General features: G+C 42.6%; 1 protein-coding gene across 3 annotated transcripts in view; it reads left to right on the forward strand.

The window, feature by feature from the left end:
- The window catches only part of LOC139757314 (gametogenetin-binding protein 2), a 158,829-nt gene that overhangs the window by 112,638 nt on the left and 26,195 nt on the right, over positions 1 to 19,996 (forward strand). For 2 of the 3 annotated variants that reach the window (XM_071677713.1, XM_071677714.1), the window contains 2 exons: positions 398 to 742; positions 18,329 to 18,589. In XM_071677713.1, the coding sequence (XP_071533814.1) occupies positions 398 to 742; positions 18,329 to 18,589 (606 nt within the window). The remainder of the gene's footprint in view (positions 1 to 397; positions 743 to 18,328; positions 18,590 to 19,996) is intronic. The other variant, XM_071677715.1, reaches the window with a different exon arrangement.

The following is a 19,996-nucleotide window of genomic DNA, read 5'->3' on the forward strand; positions in this document are numbered from 1 at the left end:
TCAGGATGATGGCCTGTAAGGATACTCTTCTTTGAGCTTCTCTATTCTGTTCCAAACCCTGCTGGTCTGCTAACAGTTGTAGATTGATTTCCAACCATTATTGGTGAAAGCTGTGTGTAGATCATGGGTTGAATTAGAGAAAATTTGAAGAAATATGTCGGTGAACTAGTGTGTGATGAGATGAATGTGCCAGGTTGTACATGCTTGCATTACACAATTTGAAGCAGATTTATGAATATGGTTCTGTTTTAGTGTGATTATTAAGAATTATTTGATAGGAATATTTATGCATTCAAGGTTAGCACTTAATTCAAGCAATTTGAAATCTTTGTTTTTGCCATACTCTTGCTCCTTCAGCTTTTGATGATTGATCTTTTTCATTATCTTTATCCCTCAGGTTGGCACAGAAGTCTTCTGCCGAGGGGGCTCCCATTTAGGGCCTCCCTTAAGTAGCCCTCATTTAGGTGCTTCTTTAAGTAATGGCCACTTATCTCCTGATCAGGCAGGAGTTATGCCACGGTGTAGTAGTGAATGTGGAAGTATTGAGGCAAGTGATATAGGTAGTGAACGTGGTAGTAGTGAAGAGAAGGAAAGTTGTGATTCAAGTCCTGATCCCTACCACCATCACCATCACCCCCAACTTGACCATCATCATAGTCACCATCACCATCAGCATCGGAACTCTCCACACCCACTGGAATGCACTGCATCGACCGATTCACTTGTTTCTAGATGCTCGCAGGTAAATAGAAAAAAAGATATTTTGAATTGGTGTGTTTATAGCGAGTAACAAATTATATGTTGCATTTGGTAGCGAGCATGAACGTTGTTGACTTGGGAGCTCTTCATTAACCCATAAACAACAGCTTACAATGATTGATATTCTCCTAGAGAATGGTAATTCAACAATAATTGCATTGCTAATCATTACTGCCAGTTTGGTACCCAGCTGACGTATCCTACCATTAGTAGCCTTTGGCTTAGGCTTCATACTACCAAGCTTCCTTACCTCCTTCCAACCTATATCACCTCTGTCCTTAGCAGCAGATTCAAACAAAACTCATTCTCAACCACACAGCATAGCTTTAGACCCGGGCTCCCTGCCACCATACTAACCTCTTACAATGTATTCTAGATGGATTCACCCAACCACAACCCCCTCCTGTACAGTATTAGTGGCAATAGACATAAACCAAGCATTTACACCTCACTGAAAAAAGTGGCTGGTCACTTTCTTAGCTGGCTGACATGCTAGAGTTACTCACAGTAGCATCAGCTGGCTGTCATGCTAGAGTTACTCACAGTAGCATCACCTTTAAAACACTCAGACCCTAATGGAGCTCTCCAAAGAGCAGTTCTTTCTCAACTCTCTTCATTCTCTTCCTAAACAACCTCCCATTTCCCCAGGCAAACCTCAACATGAAGATCCTTTTGTAAGCAGACAACTTCACAGTCATATCATAACACCCTGGCACCACAGTAGCAATGCCAGAAATGCAGCACTACATTACATAATTGGAACAATAGCTTAACAAGAACAGAATGACTGCATTTCTACACAAGTCTTCTGTCACGCTTTTAACCCCAGATGCTCACAAATTTATCTTACTCCTCCAGTCGCCTCAAATGGACAGTCACTCCCACTGAACAAAACACCAGCCATTGTAGGCATCCCAGATGACACACACATGACATTTATTCACTACATCAGGAACTACATCAGCGGATGGAACCATGGAAGCGGAAGTGGATCATAGGGTGGGGGAGGGGGCGAAAATTTTGGGAGCCTTGAAAAATGTGTGGAAGTCGAGAACATTATCTCGGAAAGCAAAAATGGGTATGTTTGAAGGAATAGTGGTTCCAACAATGTTGTATGGTTGCGAGGCGTGGGCTATGGATAGAGTTGTGCGCAGGAGGATGGATGTGCTGGAAATGAGATGTTTGAGGACAATGTGTGGTGTGAGGTGGTTTGATCGAGTAAGTAACGTAAGGGTAAGAGAGATGTGTGGAAATAAAAAGAGCGTGGTTGAGAGAGCAGAAGAGGGTGTTTTGAAATGGTTTGGGCACATGGAGAGAATGAGTGAGGAAAGATTGACCAAGAGGATATATGTGTCGGAGGTGGAGGGAACGAGGAGAAGAGAGAGACCAAATTGGAGGTGGAAAGATGGAGTGAAAAAGATTTTGTGTGATCGGGGCCTGAACATGCAGGAGGGTGAAAGGAGGGCAAGGAATAGAGTGAATTGAAGCGATGTGGTATACAGGGTTTGACGTGCTGTCAGTGGATTGAATCAAGGCATGTGAAGCGTCTGGGGTAAACCATGGAAAGCTGTGTAGGTATGTATATTTGCGTGTGTGGACGTGTGTATGTACATGTGTATGGGGGGGGGGGGGTTGGGCCATTTCTTTCGTCTGTTTCCTTGCGCTACCTCGCAAACGCGGGAGACAGCGACAAAGTATAAAAAAAAAAAAAAAAAAAAAAAAAAAAAACTAAATGCCTTCAGAATGCCTAACTGGCACCGGATTTGGACAGGAAAAAGAATCTTAGCATCTTTTACATACAATTTATCCTCACTCTGAACAGTAATACACTTGCTTGACCTTCCACCACCTCAGAAGCAAACATAAAGTTGCAAACTTCACTGGATAATGTGCTCAGAACAATCACTGGCCACCTAGCAACCACAAATGCTCAACAGCTACACAATGACATAAAGTTCCATCCAGTACAATCACACCTCAGCATGTTGGTGCTCATATCTGTACAGCAGTATTGTACCCATTCTACTCAAACCACTATGTAACCAGCCACCAACCATGAAGTAGAAGTAAAAAACTTACCCCAGCCTCATGCTTCAGTAACATCTACTCTTAAATCCATTTACCCCCAACAAGTATCCCTCTACCCCCAACAAGTATAGCACTAACAAAACACCTGTGTATTGAAATAAGCGAACATGCACTAAACAAGCAATCTCCCAACTCAGTATTAAACTCCAACCCATCAGACATACACTCATCAGAAATCACACTCCCCAGACAAACACAAGTCATAGTATCCTGTTTATTCTCAGGACATTGCTATTACCATAAGAAATACACCAAGTTGTAGAAGGTGACAAAGGGGGACGGGAGCGGGGGGGCAAGAAACCCTCCCCTCCTTGTATCGTAACTTTCTTAAAGGGGGAACAGAAGAAGGAGTCATGTGGGGAGTGCTCATCCTCCTTGAAGGCTCAGATTGGGGTGTCTAAATGTGTGTGGATGTAACCAAGATAAGAAAAAAGGAGAGATAGGTAGTATGTTTAAGGAAAGGAACCTGGATGTTTTGGCTCTGAGTGAAACGAAGCTCAAGGGTAAAGGAAAAGAATGGTTTAGGAATGTCTTGCGAGTAAAGTCAGGAGTTAGTGAGAGGACAAGAGCAAAGGAAGGAGTAGCACAACTCCTGAAGCAGGAGTTGTGGGAGTATTTGATAGAGTGTAAGATTGTAAACTCTAGATTGATATGGGTAAAACTTGAAGGTGGATGGAGAGAGATGGGTGATTATTGGTGCCTATGCATGTGGTCATGAGAAGAAAGATCATGAGAGGCAAGTGTTTTTGGGAGCAGCTGAGTGAGTGTGTTAGCAGCTTTGATGCACAAGACCAGGTTATAGTGATGGGTAATTTGAATGCAAAGGTGATTAATGTGGCAGTTGAGGGTATAATTGGTGTACATGGAGTGTTCAGTGTTATAAATGGAAATGGTGAAGAGCTTGTAGATTTGTGTGCTGAAAAAGGACTGGTGATAGGGAATACGTGGTTTAAAAAGAGAGACATAAGTATATTTATGTAAGTTGGAGAGATGGCCAGAGTGTTATTGGATTACGTGGTAATTGATAGGCGTGTGAAAGAATGACTTTTGGATGTTAATGTTCTGAGAGGTTTAACTGGAAGGATGTATGATTATTATCTAATGAAGGTGAAGGTGAAGATATGTAGAGGTTATCAGAAAAGAAGAGAGAATGTTGAGGTGAAGAGAGTGGTGAGAGTAAGTGAGCTTGGAAAGGAAAGTTGTTTGAGGAAGTACCAGGAGAGATTTGGTAAACAGAGAAGAGGTAGTGAAAGCTTTGCAGAAGATGAAAGTTGGCAAGGTGGCGGGTTTGGATGGTATTGCCGTGGAATTTATTAAAAAAGGGGGGTGACTGTGTTGTTGACTGGTTGGTGAGAATATTCATTGTATGTATGGTTCATGGTGAAGTGCCTGAGGATTGGCAGAATGCATGCGTAGTGCCATTTTACAAAGGCAAAGTGGATAAAGGAGAGTGTTCAAATTACAGAGGTATAAGTTTATTGAGTATTCCTGGGAGATTATATGGGAGGGTATTGATTGAGAGGGTGAAGGCATGTACAGAGCATCAGATTGAGGAAGAGCAGTGTGGTTTCAGAAGTGGTAGAGGATGTGTGGATCAGGTGTTTGCTTTGAAAAATGTATGTGAGAAATACTTAGAAAAACAGATGGATTGGTATGTAGCATTTATGGATCTGGAGAAGGCATATGATAGAGTTGATAGAGATGCTCTGTGGAAGGTATTAAGAGTATATGGTGTGGGAGGTAAGTTGCTGGAAGCAGTGAAAATTTTTTACTGAGGATGTAAGGCTTGTTTATGAGTGGGAAGAGAGGAAAGTGATTGGTTCTCAGTGAATGTCGGTTTGCGGCAAGGATGTGTGATGTCTCCATGGTTGTTTAATTTCTTTATGGATGGAATTGTTCGGGAGGTATATGCAAGAGTTTTGGAGAGGGGTAAGTATGCACCCTGTTGTAGATTTGTAGATGAGGGGGCTTGAGAAGTGATTCAGTTGTTGTTCGCTGATGATACAGCTCTGGTGGCTGATTTGGGTGAGAAACTGCAGAAGCTGGTGATTGAGTTTGTTAAAGTGTGTGAAAGAAGAAAGCTGAGAGTAAAAGTGAATAAGCAAGGTTATTCGGTTCAGTAGGGTTGAGGGACAAGTAAATTCGGAGGTGTTGTGAATGGAGAAAAACTGGAGGAAGTGAAGTGTTTTAGATATCTGGGAGTGGATTTGGTAGCAGATGGAACCATGGAAGTGGAAATGAGTCACAGGGTGGGAGAGTGGGCAAATGTTCGTGGAATGTAAAAGAATGTGTGTGTGGAAGGCGAGAATGTTATCTCGGAAAGCAAAAGTGGGTGTATTTGAAGGAATAGTGGTTCCAACAGTTTTATATGGTTGTGAGGCATGGGCTATAGAAAGGTTGTGTGGAGGAGGGTGGATGTGCTGGAAATCAGATGTTTAAGGACAATATGTGGTGTGAGGTGGTTTTGATCTAGTAAGTAATTAAAGGGTAAGAGAGATGTTTGGTAATAAAAGGAGTGTGGATGAGAGAGCAAAAGAGGGTGTATTGAAATCGTATGGTCACCTGGAGAGAATGTGTGAGGTAAGACTGACAAAGAGGATATATGTGTCAGAGGTGGAGGGAATGAGGAGAAGTGGGAGACCAAATTGGAGGTGGAAGGATTGAGTGAAAAAGATTTTGAGTGATCGGGGCCTGAACATACAGGAGGGTGAAAGGCACGCAAGGACTAGAGTGAATTGGAATGATGTGGTATACTGGGGTCGACGTGCTGTCAATGGATTGAACCAGGGCATGTGAAGTGCCTGGGGTAAACCATGGAAAGTTTTGTGGGGCCTGGATGTGGAAAGGGAGCTTTGGTTTCGGTGCAATACACATGACAGCTAGAGACTGAATACGAACTAATGTGGCCTTTTGCCCTTTCCTAGTGCTACCTCATGGGGGGAGAGAGGGTGCTATTTCATTTGTGGCGGGTTGGCGACGGGAATGGATAAAGGCAGCATGAATTATGTTTATGTGATATATGTATATGTCTATGTATGTATATATATGTATATGATAAAATGTTATCCTAGGGGATAGGGGAGAAAGAATACTTCCCACGCATTCCTCTCGTGTCGTACAAGGTGACTAAAGGGGATGGGAGCGGGGGGCTAGAAACCCTCCCCTCCTTGTATTTTAACTTTCTAAAAGGGGAACAGAGAAGGAGTCACACGGGGAGTGCTCATCCTCCTGGAAGGCTCAGACTGAGGTGCCTGTAATGTGTGTGGATGTAACCAAGATAAGAAAAAAGGAGAGATAGGTAGTATGTTTAAGGAAAGGAACCTGGATGTTTTGGCTCTGAGTGAAACGAAGCTCAAGGGTAAAGGAAAAGAATGGTTTAGGAATGTCTTGCGAGTAAAGTCAGGAGTTAGTGAGAGGACAAGAGCAAAGGAAGGAGTAGCACAACTCCTGAAGCAGGAGTTGTGGGAGTATTTGATAGAGTGTAAGATTGTAACTCTAGATTGATATGGGTAAAACTTGAAGGTGGATGGAGAGAGATGGGTGATTATTGGTGCCTATGCATGTGGTCATGAGAAGAAAGATCATGAGAGGCAAGTGTTTTTGGGAGCAGCTGAGTGAGTGTGTTAGCAGCTTTGATGCACAAGACCAGGTTATAGTGATGGGTAATTTGAATGCAAAGGTGATTAATGTGGCAGTTGAGGGTATAATTGGTGTACATGGAGTGTTCAGTGTTATAAATGGAAATGGTGAAGAGCTTGTAGATTTGTGTGCTGAAAAAGGACTGGTGATAGGGAATACGTGGTTTAAAAAGAGAGACATAAGTATATTTATGTAAGTTGGAGAGATGGCCAGAGTGTTATTGGATTACGTGGTAATTGATAGGCGTGTGAAAGAATGACTTTTGGATGTTAATGTTCTGAGAGGTTTAACTGGAAGGATGTATGATTATTATCTAATGAAGGTGAAGGTGAAGATATGTAGAGGTTATCAGAAAAGAAGAGAGAATGTTGAGGTGAAGAGAGTGGTGAGAGTAAGTGAGCTTGGAAAGGAAAGTTGTTTGAGGAAGTACCAGGAGAGATTTGGTAAACAGAGAAGAGGTAGTGAAAGCTTTGCAGAAGATGAAAGTTGGCAAGGTGGCGGGTTTGGATGGTATTGCCGTGGAATTTATTAAAAAAGGGGGTGACTGTGTTGTTGACTGGTTGGTGAGAATATTCATTGTATGTATGGTTCATGGTGAAGTGCCTGAGGATTGGCAGAATGCATGCGTAGTGCCATTTTACAAAGGCAAAGTGGATAAAGGAGAGTGTTCAAATTACAGAGGTATAAGTTTATTGAGTATTCCTGGGAGATTATATGGGAGGGTATTGATTGAGAGGGTGAAGGCATGTACAGAGCATCAGATTGAGGAAGAGCAGTGTGGTTTCAGAAGTGGTAGAGGATGTGTGGATCAGGTGTTTGCTTTGAAAAATGTATGTGAGAAATACTTAGAAAAACAGATGGATTGGTATGTAGCATTTATGGATCTGGAGAAGGCATATGATAGAGTTGATAGAGATGCTCTGTGGAAGGTATTAAGAGTATATGGTGTGGGAGGTAAGTTGCTGGAAGCAGTGAAAATTTTTTACTGAGGATGTAAGGCTTGTTTATGAGTGGGAAGAGAGGAAAGTGATTGGTTCTCAGTGAATGTCGGTTTGCGGCAAGGATGTGTGATGTCTCCATGGTTGTTTAATTTCTTTATGGATGGAATTGTTCGGGAGGTATATGCAAGAGTTTTGGAGAGGGGTAAGTATGCACCCTGTTGTAGATTTGTAGATGAGGGGGCTTGAGAAGTGATTCAGTTGTTGTTCGCTGATGATACAGCTCTGGTGGCTGATTTGGGTGAGAAACTGCAGAAGCTGGTGATTGAGTTTGGTAAAGTGTGTGAACGAAGAAAGCTGAGAGTAAAAGTGAATAAGCAAGGTTATTCGGTTCAGTAGGGTTGAGGGACAAGTAAATTCGGAGGTGTTGTGAATGGAGAAAAACTGGAGGAAGTGAAGTGTTTTAGATATCTGGGAGTGGATTTGGTAGCAGATGGAACCATGGAAGTGGAAATGAGTCACAGGGTGGGAGAGTGGGCAAATGTTCGTGGAATGTAAAAGAATGTGTGTGTGGAAGGCGAGAATGTTATCTCGGAAAGCAAAAGTGGGTGTATTTGAAGGAATAGTGGTTCCAACAGTTTTATATGGTTGTGAGGCATGGGCTATAGAAAGGTTGTGTGGAGGAGGGTGGATGTGCTGGAAATCAGATGTTTAAGGACAATATGTGGTGTGAGGTGGTTTTGATCTAGTAAGTAATTAAAGGGTAAGAGAGATGTTTGGTAATAAAAGGAGTGTGGATGAGAGAGCAAAAGAGGGTGTATTGAAATCGTATGGTCACCTGGAGAGAATGTGTGAGGTAAGACTGACAAAGAGGATATATGTGTCAGAGGTGGAGGGAATGAGGAGAAGTGGGAGACCAAATTGGAGGTGGAAGGATTGAGTGAAAAAGATTTTGAGTGATCGGGGCCTGAACATACAGGAGGGTGAAAGGCACGCAAGGACTAGAGTGAATTGGAATGATGTGGTATACTGGGGTCGACGTGCTGTCAATGGATTGAACCAGGGCATGTGAAGTGCCTGGGGTAAACCATGGAAAGTTTTGTGGGGCCTGGATGTGGAAAGGGAGCTTTGGTTTCGGTGCAATACACATGACAGCTAGAGACTGAATACGAACTAATGTGGCCTTTTGCCCTTTCCTAGTGCTACCTCATGGGGGGAGAGAGGGTGCTATTTCATTTGTGGCGGGTTGGCGACGGGAATGGATAAAGGCAGCATGAATTATGTTTATGTGATATATGTATATGTCTATGTATGTATATATATGTATATGATAAAATGTTATCCTAGGGGATAGGGGAGAAAGAATACTTCCCACGCATTCCTCTCGTGTCGTACAAGGTGACTAAAGGGGATGGGAGCGGGGGGCTAGAAACCCTCCCCTCCTTGTATTTTAACTTTCTAAAAGGGGAAAGAGAAGGAGTCACACGGGGAGTGCTCATCCTCCTGGAAGGCTCAGACTGAGGTGCCTGTATGTGTGTGGATGTAACCAAGATGAGAAAAAAGAGAGATAGGTATTATGTTTGAGGAAAGGAACCTGGATGTTTTGGCTCTGAGTGAAATGCAGCTCAAGGGTAAAGGGGAAGAGTGGTTTGGGAATGTTATGGGAGTAAAGTCAGGGGTTGGTGAGAGGGCAAGAGCAAGGGAAGGAGTAGCACTACTCCTGAAAGAGGAGTGGTGGGAGTATATGATGGAGTGTAAGAAAGCAAACTGTTGATTGATATGGGTAAAACTGAAAGTTGATGGAGAGAGATGGGTGGTTATTGTTGCCTATGCACCAGGGCAACTGAGTGAGTGAGTGTGTTAGTAGTTTTGATGCACGAGACCGGGTTGTAGTGATGGGTGATTTGAACGCAAAGGTGAGTAATGTGGCAGTTGAGGGAATAATTGGTGTACATGGGGTGTTCACTGTTGTAAATGGAAATGGTGAGGAGAGTTTAGATTCATGTGCTGAAGGACTGGTGATTGGGAATACAGGGTTTAAAAAGTGATATACATAAGTATACGTATGTAAGTAGGATTACGTGTTAATTGAGAGGCACGCGAAAGAGAGACTGGAGGGATGTCTGATCATTATCTTGTTGAGATGAAGGTGAAGATTTGTAGAGGTTTTCAGAAAAGAAGAGAGAATGTTGAGGTGAAGAGAGTGGTGAGAGTAAGTGAGCTTGAGAAGGAGACTTGTGTGAGGAAGTTCCAGGAGAGACTGAGTGCAGAATGGAAAAAGGTGAGAGGAAAGGATGTAAGGAGAGTTTGGGAGGAATGGGATGTATTTAGGGAAGCAGTGATGGCTTGCACAAAAGATGCTTGTGGCATGAGAAGTGTGGGAGGTGGGCAGGTTAAAAAGGGTAGTGAATGTGGGATGAAGAAGTAACATTATTAGTGAAAGAGAAAAGAGAGGCATTTGCATGAGTTTTGCAGGGAAATGGTGCAAATGACTGGGATGTATAAATGATTGAGGCAGGAGGTCAAGAGAAAGGTGGAAGAGGTGAAAGAGAGGGCAAATGAGAGTTGGGGTGAGAGAATATCAGTAAATTTTAGGGAGAATAAAAAGATATTTTGGAAGGAGGTAAATAAAGTGCGTAAGGCAAGAGAACAAATGGGAACATCAGTGAAGGGGGCTAATGGGAAGGTGATAACGAGTAGTGGTGATGTGAGAAGGATTTAGAGTGAGTATTTTGAAGGTTTCTTGAATGTGTTAGATGATAGAGTGGCAGATATAGGGTGTTTTGGTGGAGGTGGTGTGCAAAGTGGGAGGGTTAAGGAGAATGATTTAGTAAATAGAGAAGGGATAGTAAAAGCTTTGCGGAAGATGAAAGCCGGCAAGGCAGCATATTTGGATAGTATTGCAGTGGAATTTATTAAAAATGGGGTTGACTTTGTTGACTTGTTTGTAGGGATATTTAATGCATGTAAGACTCATGGTGAGGTGCTTGAGGATTGGTGGGATGCTTGCATAGTGCCATTGTACAGAGGCAAAGGGGATAAAAGTGAGTGCTCAAATTACAGAGGTAAAAGTTTGTTGAGTATTCCTGGGAAATTATATGGGAGGTTATTGATTGAGAGGGTGAAGGCATGTACAGAGCATCAGATTCGGAAAGAGCAGTGTGGTTTCAGAAGTGGTAGAGGATGTGTGGATCAGGTGTTTTCTTTGAAGAATGTATGTGAGAAATACTTAGAAAAGCAAATGGATTTGTATGTAGCATTTATGGATCTGGAGAAGGCATATGATAGAGTTGATAGAGATGCTCTGTGGAAGGTACTAAGAATATATGGTGTGGGAGGCAAGTTGTTAGAAGCAGTGAAAAGTTTTTATTGAGGATGTAAGGCGTGAGTACATGTAGGAAGAGAGGAAAGTGATTGGTTCTCAGTGAATGTTGGTTTGCGGCAGGAGTGCACGATGTCTCCATGTTTGTTTACTTTGTTTTTGGATGGGGTTGTTAGGGAGTTAAATGCAAGAGTTTTAGAAAGAGGGGCAAATATGCAGTCTGTTGTAGATGATAGAGCTTGGGAAGTGAGTCAGTTGTTGTTCGCTGATGATACAGCGTTGGTGGCTGATTCGGGTGAGAAACTACAGAAGCTGGTGACTGAGTTTGGTAAAGTGTGTGAAAGAAGAAAGCTTAAAGTAAATGTGAAAAAGAGCAAGGTTATTAGGTACAGTAGGGTTGAGGGACAAGTCAATTGGGAGGTAAGTTTGAATTGAGAAAACTGGAGGAAGTGAAGTGTTTTAGATATCTGGGAGTGGATTTGGCAGCAGATGGAACCATGGAAGCGGAAGTGAATCATAGGGTGGGGGAGGGGGCGAAAGTTCTGGGAGCGTTGAAGAATGTGTGGAAGTCGAGGACATTATCTCGGAAAGCAAACATGGGTATGTTTGAAGGAATAGTGGTTCCAACAATGTTATATGGTTGCGAGGCATGGGCTATGGATAGAGCTGTGCGGAGGAGGGTAGATGTGCTGGAAATGAGATGTTTGAGGACAATATGTGGTGTGAGGTGGTTTGATCGAGTAAGTAATAATAGGGTAAGAGAGATGTGTGATAATAAAAGAGTGTGGCTGAGAGAGCAGAAGAGGGTGTTTTGAAATGGTTTGGTCACATGGAGAGAATGAGTGAGGAACGATTGACCAAGAGGATATATGCGTCAGAGGTAGAGGGAACGAGGAGAAGTGGGAGACCAAATTGGAGGTGGAAAGATGGAGTGAAAAAGCTTTTGAGGGATTAGGGCCTGAACATTCAGGAGGGTGAAAGGCATACAAGGAATAGAGTGAATTGGAACAATGTGTTATACCGTAGTTGACGTGCTGTCAGTGGATTGAACCACGGCATGTGAAGTGTCTGGGGTAAACCTTGGAAAGTTTGGTTGGGCCTGGATGTGGAAAGGGAGCTGTGGTTTCAGTGCATTATACATGACAACTAGAGACTGAGTGTGAACGAATGTGGCCTTTGTTGTCTTTTCCTTGCGTTGCCTCATGCACATGCGGCGGGAGGGGGTTGTTATTTCGTGTGGCGGGGTGGCGATGGCAGTGAATAATGGCAGGCATTATGGATTATATACATGTTTATATATGTATATGTCTGTGTGTGTATATATATGTATACATTGAGATGTATAGGTATGTATATTTGTGTGTGTGGACATGTATGTATATACAAGTGTATGTGAGTGGGTTGGGACATTCTTTCGTCTGTTTCCTTGCACTACCTCGCTAATGTGGGAGACAGCGACAAAGTAGAATAAATGAAAATGAATATATGAATATATCCCTGGGGATAGGGGATTAAGAATACTTCCCACGTATTCCCTGCGTGTCGTAGAAGGCGACTAAAATGGGAGGGAGCGGGGGGCTGGAAATCCTCCCCCTCTCGTTTTTTTTTTTTTTTTTTTTTTTTTTTCTCTCCAAAAGAAGGAACAGAGGGGGCCAGGTGAGGATATTCCAAAAAAGGCCCAGTCCTCTGTTCTTAACGCTACCTCGCTAACGCGGGAATTGGCGAATAGTTTAAAAGAAAGAAAGAATATATGACTCATGGAGAAGTGCGGATTGGCGGAATGCATGCATAGTGCCATTGTACAAAGGCAAAGGGAATAAATGTGAGTGCACAAATTACAGAGGTATAAGTTTGTTGAGTATTCCTAGGAAATTATATGGGAGGGTATTGATTGAGAGGGTGAAGGCATGTACAGAGGATCAGATTTGGGAAGAGCAGTGTGGTTTCATAAGTGGTAGAGGATGTGTGGATTAGGTGTTTGCTTTGAAGAATGTATGTGAGAAATACTAAGGAAAGCAAATGGATTTGTATGTAGCATTTATGGATCTGGAGAAGGCATATGATAGAGTTGATAGAGATGCTCTGTGGAAGGTGTTAAGAATCTGTGGTGTGGGAGGCAAGTTGTTAGAAGTAGTGAAAAGTTTTTATCAAGGATGTAAAGCATGTGTACGTGTAGAAAGAGAGGAAAGTGATTGGTTCTCAGTGAATGTTGGTTTGTGGCATGGGTGCATGGTTTGTGGCATGGTTGTTTAGTTTATTGTTTACTGATGATACAGCACTGGTGGCTGATTTGGGTGATACACTGCAGAAGCTGGTGACTGAGTTTGGTGAAGTATGTGAAAGTAGAAAGCCGAGAGTAAATTTGAATAAGAGCTATGTTTTTAGGTACAGTAGGGTTAAGGGACAAGTTAATTGGGAGGTAAGTTTGAATGGAGAAAAACTGGAGGAAGTGAGGTATTTTAGATATTGGGGAGTGGATTTGGCAGCGGATGGAACCATGGAAGCAGAAGTGAGTCACAGAGTGGGGGAGGGGGCGAAAGTGGGAGCATTGAAAAATGTGTGGAAGGCGAGAACATTATCTCAGAAAGCAAAAATTGGTATGTTTGAAGGAATAGTGGTTCCAACAATGTTATATGGTTGCGAGGTGTGGGCTATAGATAGAGTTGTGCGGAGGAGGGTGGATATGTTGTAAATGAGATGAGGACAAACCACGTCACACCATATATTGGTGTGAGGTGGTTTGATCGAGTAAGTAATGAAAGGGTAAGAGAGATGTGTGGTAATAAAATGAGTGTGGTTGCGAGAGCAGAAGAGGGTGTTTTGAAATGGTTTGGTCACATGGAGAGAATGAGTGAGGAAAGATTGACAAAGAGGATATTTATGTCAGAGGTGAAGGGAATCAGAAGTGGGAGACCAAATTGGAGGTGGAAAGATGGAGTGAAAAAGATTTTGAGCGATCAGGGCCTGAGCATGTAGGAGGGCGAAAGGCGTGCAAGGAATAGAGTGAATTAGAACGATGTGGTATATCGGGATCGACGTGTTGTCAATTTATTGAACCAGGCATGTGAAGCATCTTGGGTAAACCATAGAAAGTTTTGTTGGGCCCGGATGTGGAATGGGAGCTTTGTTTTCAGTGCATTATACATGACTGAGTGTGAACAAATGTGGCCTTTGTCGTCGTTTCCTAGCACTACCTCGTGCACATGTTGGGGGGAGGGGGTTGTCATTTCATGTGTGGTGGGGTTTCGACGGGAATGAATAAAGGCAGGAAGTATGAATTATGTACATGTGTATATATGTATATGTCTGTGTATGTATATGTATGTATACTTTGAAATGTATAGGTATTTATATGTGCGTGTGTGTACGTGTATGTATATACATGTGGATGTGGGTGGGCTGGGCCATTCTTTCGTCTGTTTCCTTGCGCTACCTCGCTAATGCAGGAGACAGCGACAAAGTATAATATGAATAAATAAGATGTATAGGTATGTATATGTGCGTGTGTGGACATGTATATACATGTGTATGTGGGTGGGTTGGGCCGTTTTGTCGTCTGTTTCCTTGTGCGTCCTTGCTAACGCGGGAGACAGTGACAGAGTATAATGAATATACTTACTACTGAATAGCTGTGCATTCTCTGCACATAGACACACACAAAATGATGACACTGTATGATTTATTGTCCCGACTGTTGGATATGGCTAGCCTTCTGAGTGCTGCTGGAACCTAATAAGGATAGAAGGGATTCCTTGCCCAGGAAGTAATTAGATAAGTATTTAGGCTTGAGAAAGTATTTTAAGGCCTGCATGTGGCTATGTTGTATGCGAAAAGACACCTTTGGCAACATTGTGTTGTATGGGTAAAAAGGACATTCTCAATGAAGAATAATTCACTGATGTGAAATCTTTGCTTTTCATGCTGCTGATAATAGCACATCCTTAAATCTGCAGGATTCCCATAGAAGGAGTTCTGGTTCTATGTAATTTAAGAATGTCTCTCTTGATGTTATAGTTTTTCATCACCACCTCTCACCTCATCACCACTTTTCACATGTAGCTGATATCACAATAACAGCAATCTAGCACTCCCTTAACAACAACACATGTGCAGCACTACATCACACAAGTAAGAGCACTTGCTTATGAAAATAGAATTCCTGCATCACTTCAGAACTCTAGAAGCAACTTTTTAACCCCATACACACATGAATTCAACCTTCACTTTTCCATCACCACTACTACTCAACAGAACTCCAGTTTTACTTGCATATCCTCTCTCCTAAACAAACACAATAGTGACAAAAGATTATTTATTTATTTTGCTTTGTCGCTGTCTACCGCATTTGCGAGATAGCGCAAGGAAACAGACGAAAGAAATGGCCCAACCCACCCCCATACACATGTATATACATACACGTCCACACACGCAAATATACATACCTATTCATCTCAATGTACACATATATATACACACACAGACACATACATATATACCCATGCACACAATTCACACTGTCTGCCTTTATTCATTCCCATCGCCACCTCGCCACACATGGAATACCATCCCCCTCCCCCCTCGTGTGCGAGGTAGTGCTAGGAAAAGACAACAAAGGCCCCATTTGTTCACACTCAGTCTCTAGCTGTCATGCAATAATGCCCGAAACCACAGCTCCCTTTCCACATCCAGGCCCCATACAACTTTCCATGGTTTACCCCAGACGCTTCACATGCCCCGATTCGATCCACTGACAGCACGACAACCCCGGTATACCACATCGATCCAATTCACTCTATTCCTTGCCCACCCTTCACCCTCCTGCATGTTCAGGCCCCAATCAATCAAAATCTTTTTCACTCCATCTTTCACCTCCAATTTGGTCTCCCACTTCTCCTCGTTCCCTCCACCTCCGACACATATATCCTCATGGTCAATCTTTCCTCACTCATTCTCTCCATGTGCCCAAACCATTTCAAAACACCCTCTTCTGCTCTCTCAGCCACGCTCTTTTTATTTCCACACATCTCTCTTACCCTTACATTACTTACTCGATCAAACCACCTCACACCACACGTTGTCCTCAAACATCTCATTTCCAGCACATCCACCCTCCTGCGCACAACTCTATCCATAGCCCACGCCTCGCAACCATACAACATTGTTGGAACCTCTATTCCTTCAAACATACCCATTTTTGATTTTCGAGATAATGTTCTCGACTTCCACACATTCTTCAAGGCTCCCAGGATTTTCGCCCCCTCCCCCACCCTATGATTCACTTCCACTTCCATGGTTCCATCCGCTGCCAGATCCACTCCCAGATATCTAAAACACTTTACTTCCTCCAGTTTTTCTCCATTCAAACTTACCTCCCTATTGACTTGACTCTCAACCCTACTGTACCTAATAACCTTGCTCTTATTCACATTTACTCTTAACTTTCTTCTTTCACATACTTTACCAAACTCAGTCACCAGCTTCTGCAGTTTCTCACATGAATCAGCCACCAGCGCTGTATCATCAGCGAACAACAACTGACTCGCTTCCCAAGCTCTCTCATCCACAACAGACTGCATACTTGCCCTTCTTTCCAAAACTCTTGCATTCACCTCCCTAACAACCCCATCCATAAACAAATTAAACAACCATGGAGACATCACACACCCCTGCCGCAAACTTACATTCACTGAGAACCAGTCACTTTCCTCTCTTCCTACACGTACACATGCCTTACATCCTCGATAAAAACTTTTCACTGCTTCTAACAACTTGCCTCCCACACCATATATTCTTAATACCTTCCACAGAGCATCTCTATCAACTCTATCATCTGCCTTCTCCAGATCCATAAATGCTACATACAAATCCATTTACTTTTCTATGTATTTCTCACATACATTCTTCAAAGCAAACACCTGATCCACACATCCTCTACCACTTCTGAAACTACACTGCTCTTCCCCAATCTGATGCTCTGTACATGCCTTCACCCTCTCAATCAATACCCTCCCATATAATTTACCAGGAATACTCAACAAACTTATACCTCTGTAATTTGAGCACTCACTCTTATCCTCTTTGCCTTTGTACAATGGCACTATGCACGCATTCTGCCAATCCTCAGGCACCTCACCATGAGTCGTACATACATTAAATAACCTTACCAACCAGTCAACAATAGTCACCCCCTTTTTTAATAAATTCCACTGCAATACCATCCAAACCTGCTGCCTTCCTGGCTTTCATCTTCCGCAAATCTTTTACTACCTCTTCTCTGTTTACCAAATCATTTTCCCTAACCCTCTCACTTTGCACACCACCTTGACCAAAACACCCTATATCTGCCACTCTATCATCAAACACATTCAACAAACCTTCAAAATACTCACTCCATCTCCTTCTCACATCACCACTACTTGTTATCACCTCCCCATTAGCACCCTTCACTGAAGTTCCCATTTGCTCCCTTGTCTTACGCACTTTATTTACCTCCTTCCAGAACATCTTTTTATTCTCCCTAAAATTTAATGATACTCTCTCACCCCAACTGTCATTTGCCCTCTTTTTCACCTCTTGCACCTTTCTCTTGACCTCCTGTCTCTTTCTTTTATACATCTTCCACTCAATTGCATTTTTTCCCTGCAAAAGTCATCCAAATGCCTCCCTCTCTCTTCCCTTTCACTAATAATCTTACTTCTTCATCCCACCACTCACTACCCTTTCTAATCAACCCACCTCCCACGCTTCTCATGCCACAAGCATCTTTTGCGCAATCCATCACTGATTCCCTGAATACATCCATTCCTCCCCCACTCCCCGTACTGCCATTGTTCTCACCTTTTTCCAAAATACCAAATACCAAAATACCAAAATACCAGAATAACCTGACACCTTCCTTGCCCAGTCATAAACATTGCTCTGTGAAATTTTATGCTTATCTGAAACTAGACACTCAAGACATAAATGATTTACCCAACACTAACAATTCAGCAGCAAGACAGTGAACGTTTACTCCTAAGTATTCATCCAACTGAGATGAACACATCATCAGACTTTATCATTTGCTGTTCAGCCTGTTGGATATTGCCAATTATCTAAGGGCGGTGAAAACTCCATAGGTTTTTTTTTTTGGGGGGGGGGTGGAAATTAAGGGTAAAATGTATGATTTGATTATATAAGCCTAGTAGTATTGAAGCTTCATTCCACACATGAGCTGAGAAATGGACTCATTTGGAGCAATGTCTTTGACAAGACTGTACTTCTTTCTGTCACTTGGAAATTTCAGATAGTATACCCAGTGTCACTGGTGTTATGTATTATATTTTAATGGATGCTTAAATGAGATATTTATGAGTGATTGCTGAATTTATTAGTTTGACATTTGTAAATGTTTATAGAGGCAACAGGTAACTTTCAACCCAAAAATACAGACTCAGTGTACTTTACATCATGTGGGACATTTCATTTTCCCCATGTAAAGAACAATAACCTTTCCATATTTTCCATAGCTGGACACCCAGTCTTACTAAGTAGTAATTTTAAAGCATGAAATAAGAAGTGTATACCCTTCCTTGAATTTTAGGGATCACGAGATGGTGGATATTGCTCAGCCCAGGGGTCAGGAGGCTCTTCAAGGGACTCCTCAGAAGTAGCGTGTGGTGAAGGCTTATGTTCTCACCACCATGATGATCATGTAGATGATGCTCTCCATCACCAAGACCATCACAACCACACAGATGACCTCCCAGATGATGGACAAGGGGACCACATACATCCACCTCTCTCACCATCACTGGCACGTCACTCGCAGCCTTTTACTCTGTCCTTACAACAGATGTTAGATGTAAGTATTAGTATTTATAATTGCTTTGCAACAGATGCAATGCCAATAGGATCCTCATGTGTATAAGGTACTCTGATGTGTAGATAATGAACAATGTGATTCATCCCTCATCTATTCCCAGCACTGAATTTTTATACAGTTTTCTGCTTATTGGTATGCCTAAGACTCATTGGCAATCATTTAAACATTTTGTTATTTTATTTTATACTTTGTCGCTGTCTCTCGCGTTAGCGAGGTAGCGCAAGGAAACAGATGGAAGAATGGCCCAACCCACCCACATACACATGTATATACGTACATGTCTACACACGTACATATACATACCTATACATTTCAATGGAGGAAGTGAAGTGTTTTAGATATCTGGGAGTGGATTTGGCAGCGGATGGAACCATGGAAGCGGAAGTGAATCATAGGGTGGGGAAGGGGGCGAAAATTCTGGGAGCCTTGAAGAATGTGTGGAAGCCGAGAACATTATCTCGGAAAGCAAAAATGGGTATGTTTGAAGGAATAGTGGTTCCAACAATGTTGTATGGTTGCGAGGCGTGGGCTATGGATAGAGTTATGTGCAGGAGGGTGGATGTGCTGGAAATGAGATGTTTGAGGACAATATGTGGTGTGAGGTGGTTTGATCGAGTAAGTAATGTAAGGGTATGAGAGATGTGTGGTAATAAAAACAGTGTGGTTGAGAGAGCAGAAGAGGGTGTTTTGAAATGGTTCGGTCACATGGAGAGAATGAGTGGGGAAAGATTGACCAAGAGGATATATGTGTCAGAGGTGGAGGGAACGAGGAGAAGTGGGAGACCAAATTGGAGGTGGAAAGATGGAGTGAAAAAGATTTTGAGTGATCGGGGCCTGAACATGCAGGAGGGTGAAAGGCATGCAAAGAATAGAGTGAATTGGAACGATGTAGTACACCGGGGCCGACGTGCTGTCAATGGATTGAACCAGGGCATGTGAAGCGTCTGGGGTAAACCATGGAAAGTTGTGTAGGGCCTGGATGTGGAAAGGGAGCTGTGGTTTCGGTGCATTATTACATGACAGCTAGAGACTGAGTGTGAACGAATGGGGCCTTTGTTGTCTTTTCGTAGCACTACCTTGCACACACGAGGGGTGAGGGGGTTGTTATTACATGTGTGGCGGGGTGGCGATGGGAATGGATAAAGGCAGACAGTATCAATTATGTACACGTGTATATATGTATATGTCTGTGTGTGTATATACATGTATACATTGAGATGTATAGTTATATATATTTGCGTGTGTGGACGTGTATGTGTATACATGTGTATGTGGGTGGGTTGGGCCATTCTTTCGTCTGTTTCCTTGCGCTACCTCGCTAACGCGGGAGACAGCGACAAAGCAAAATATATATTTTTTTTTCTTTATTTTGCTTTGTCGCGGTCT

The sequence above is a fragment of the Panulirus ornatus genome, chromosome 25, assembly GCF_036320965.1.
Source record: "Panulirus ornatus isolate Po-2019 chromosome 25, ASM3632096v1, whole genome shotgun sequence".
Taxonomy (NCBI): domain Eukaryota; kingdom Metazoa; phylum Arthropoda; class Malacostraca; order Decapoda; family Palinuridae; genus Panulirus; species Panulirus ornatus.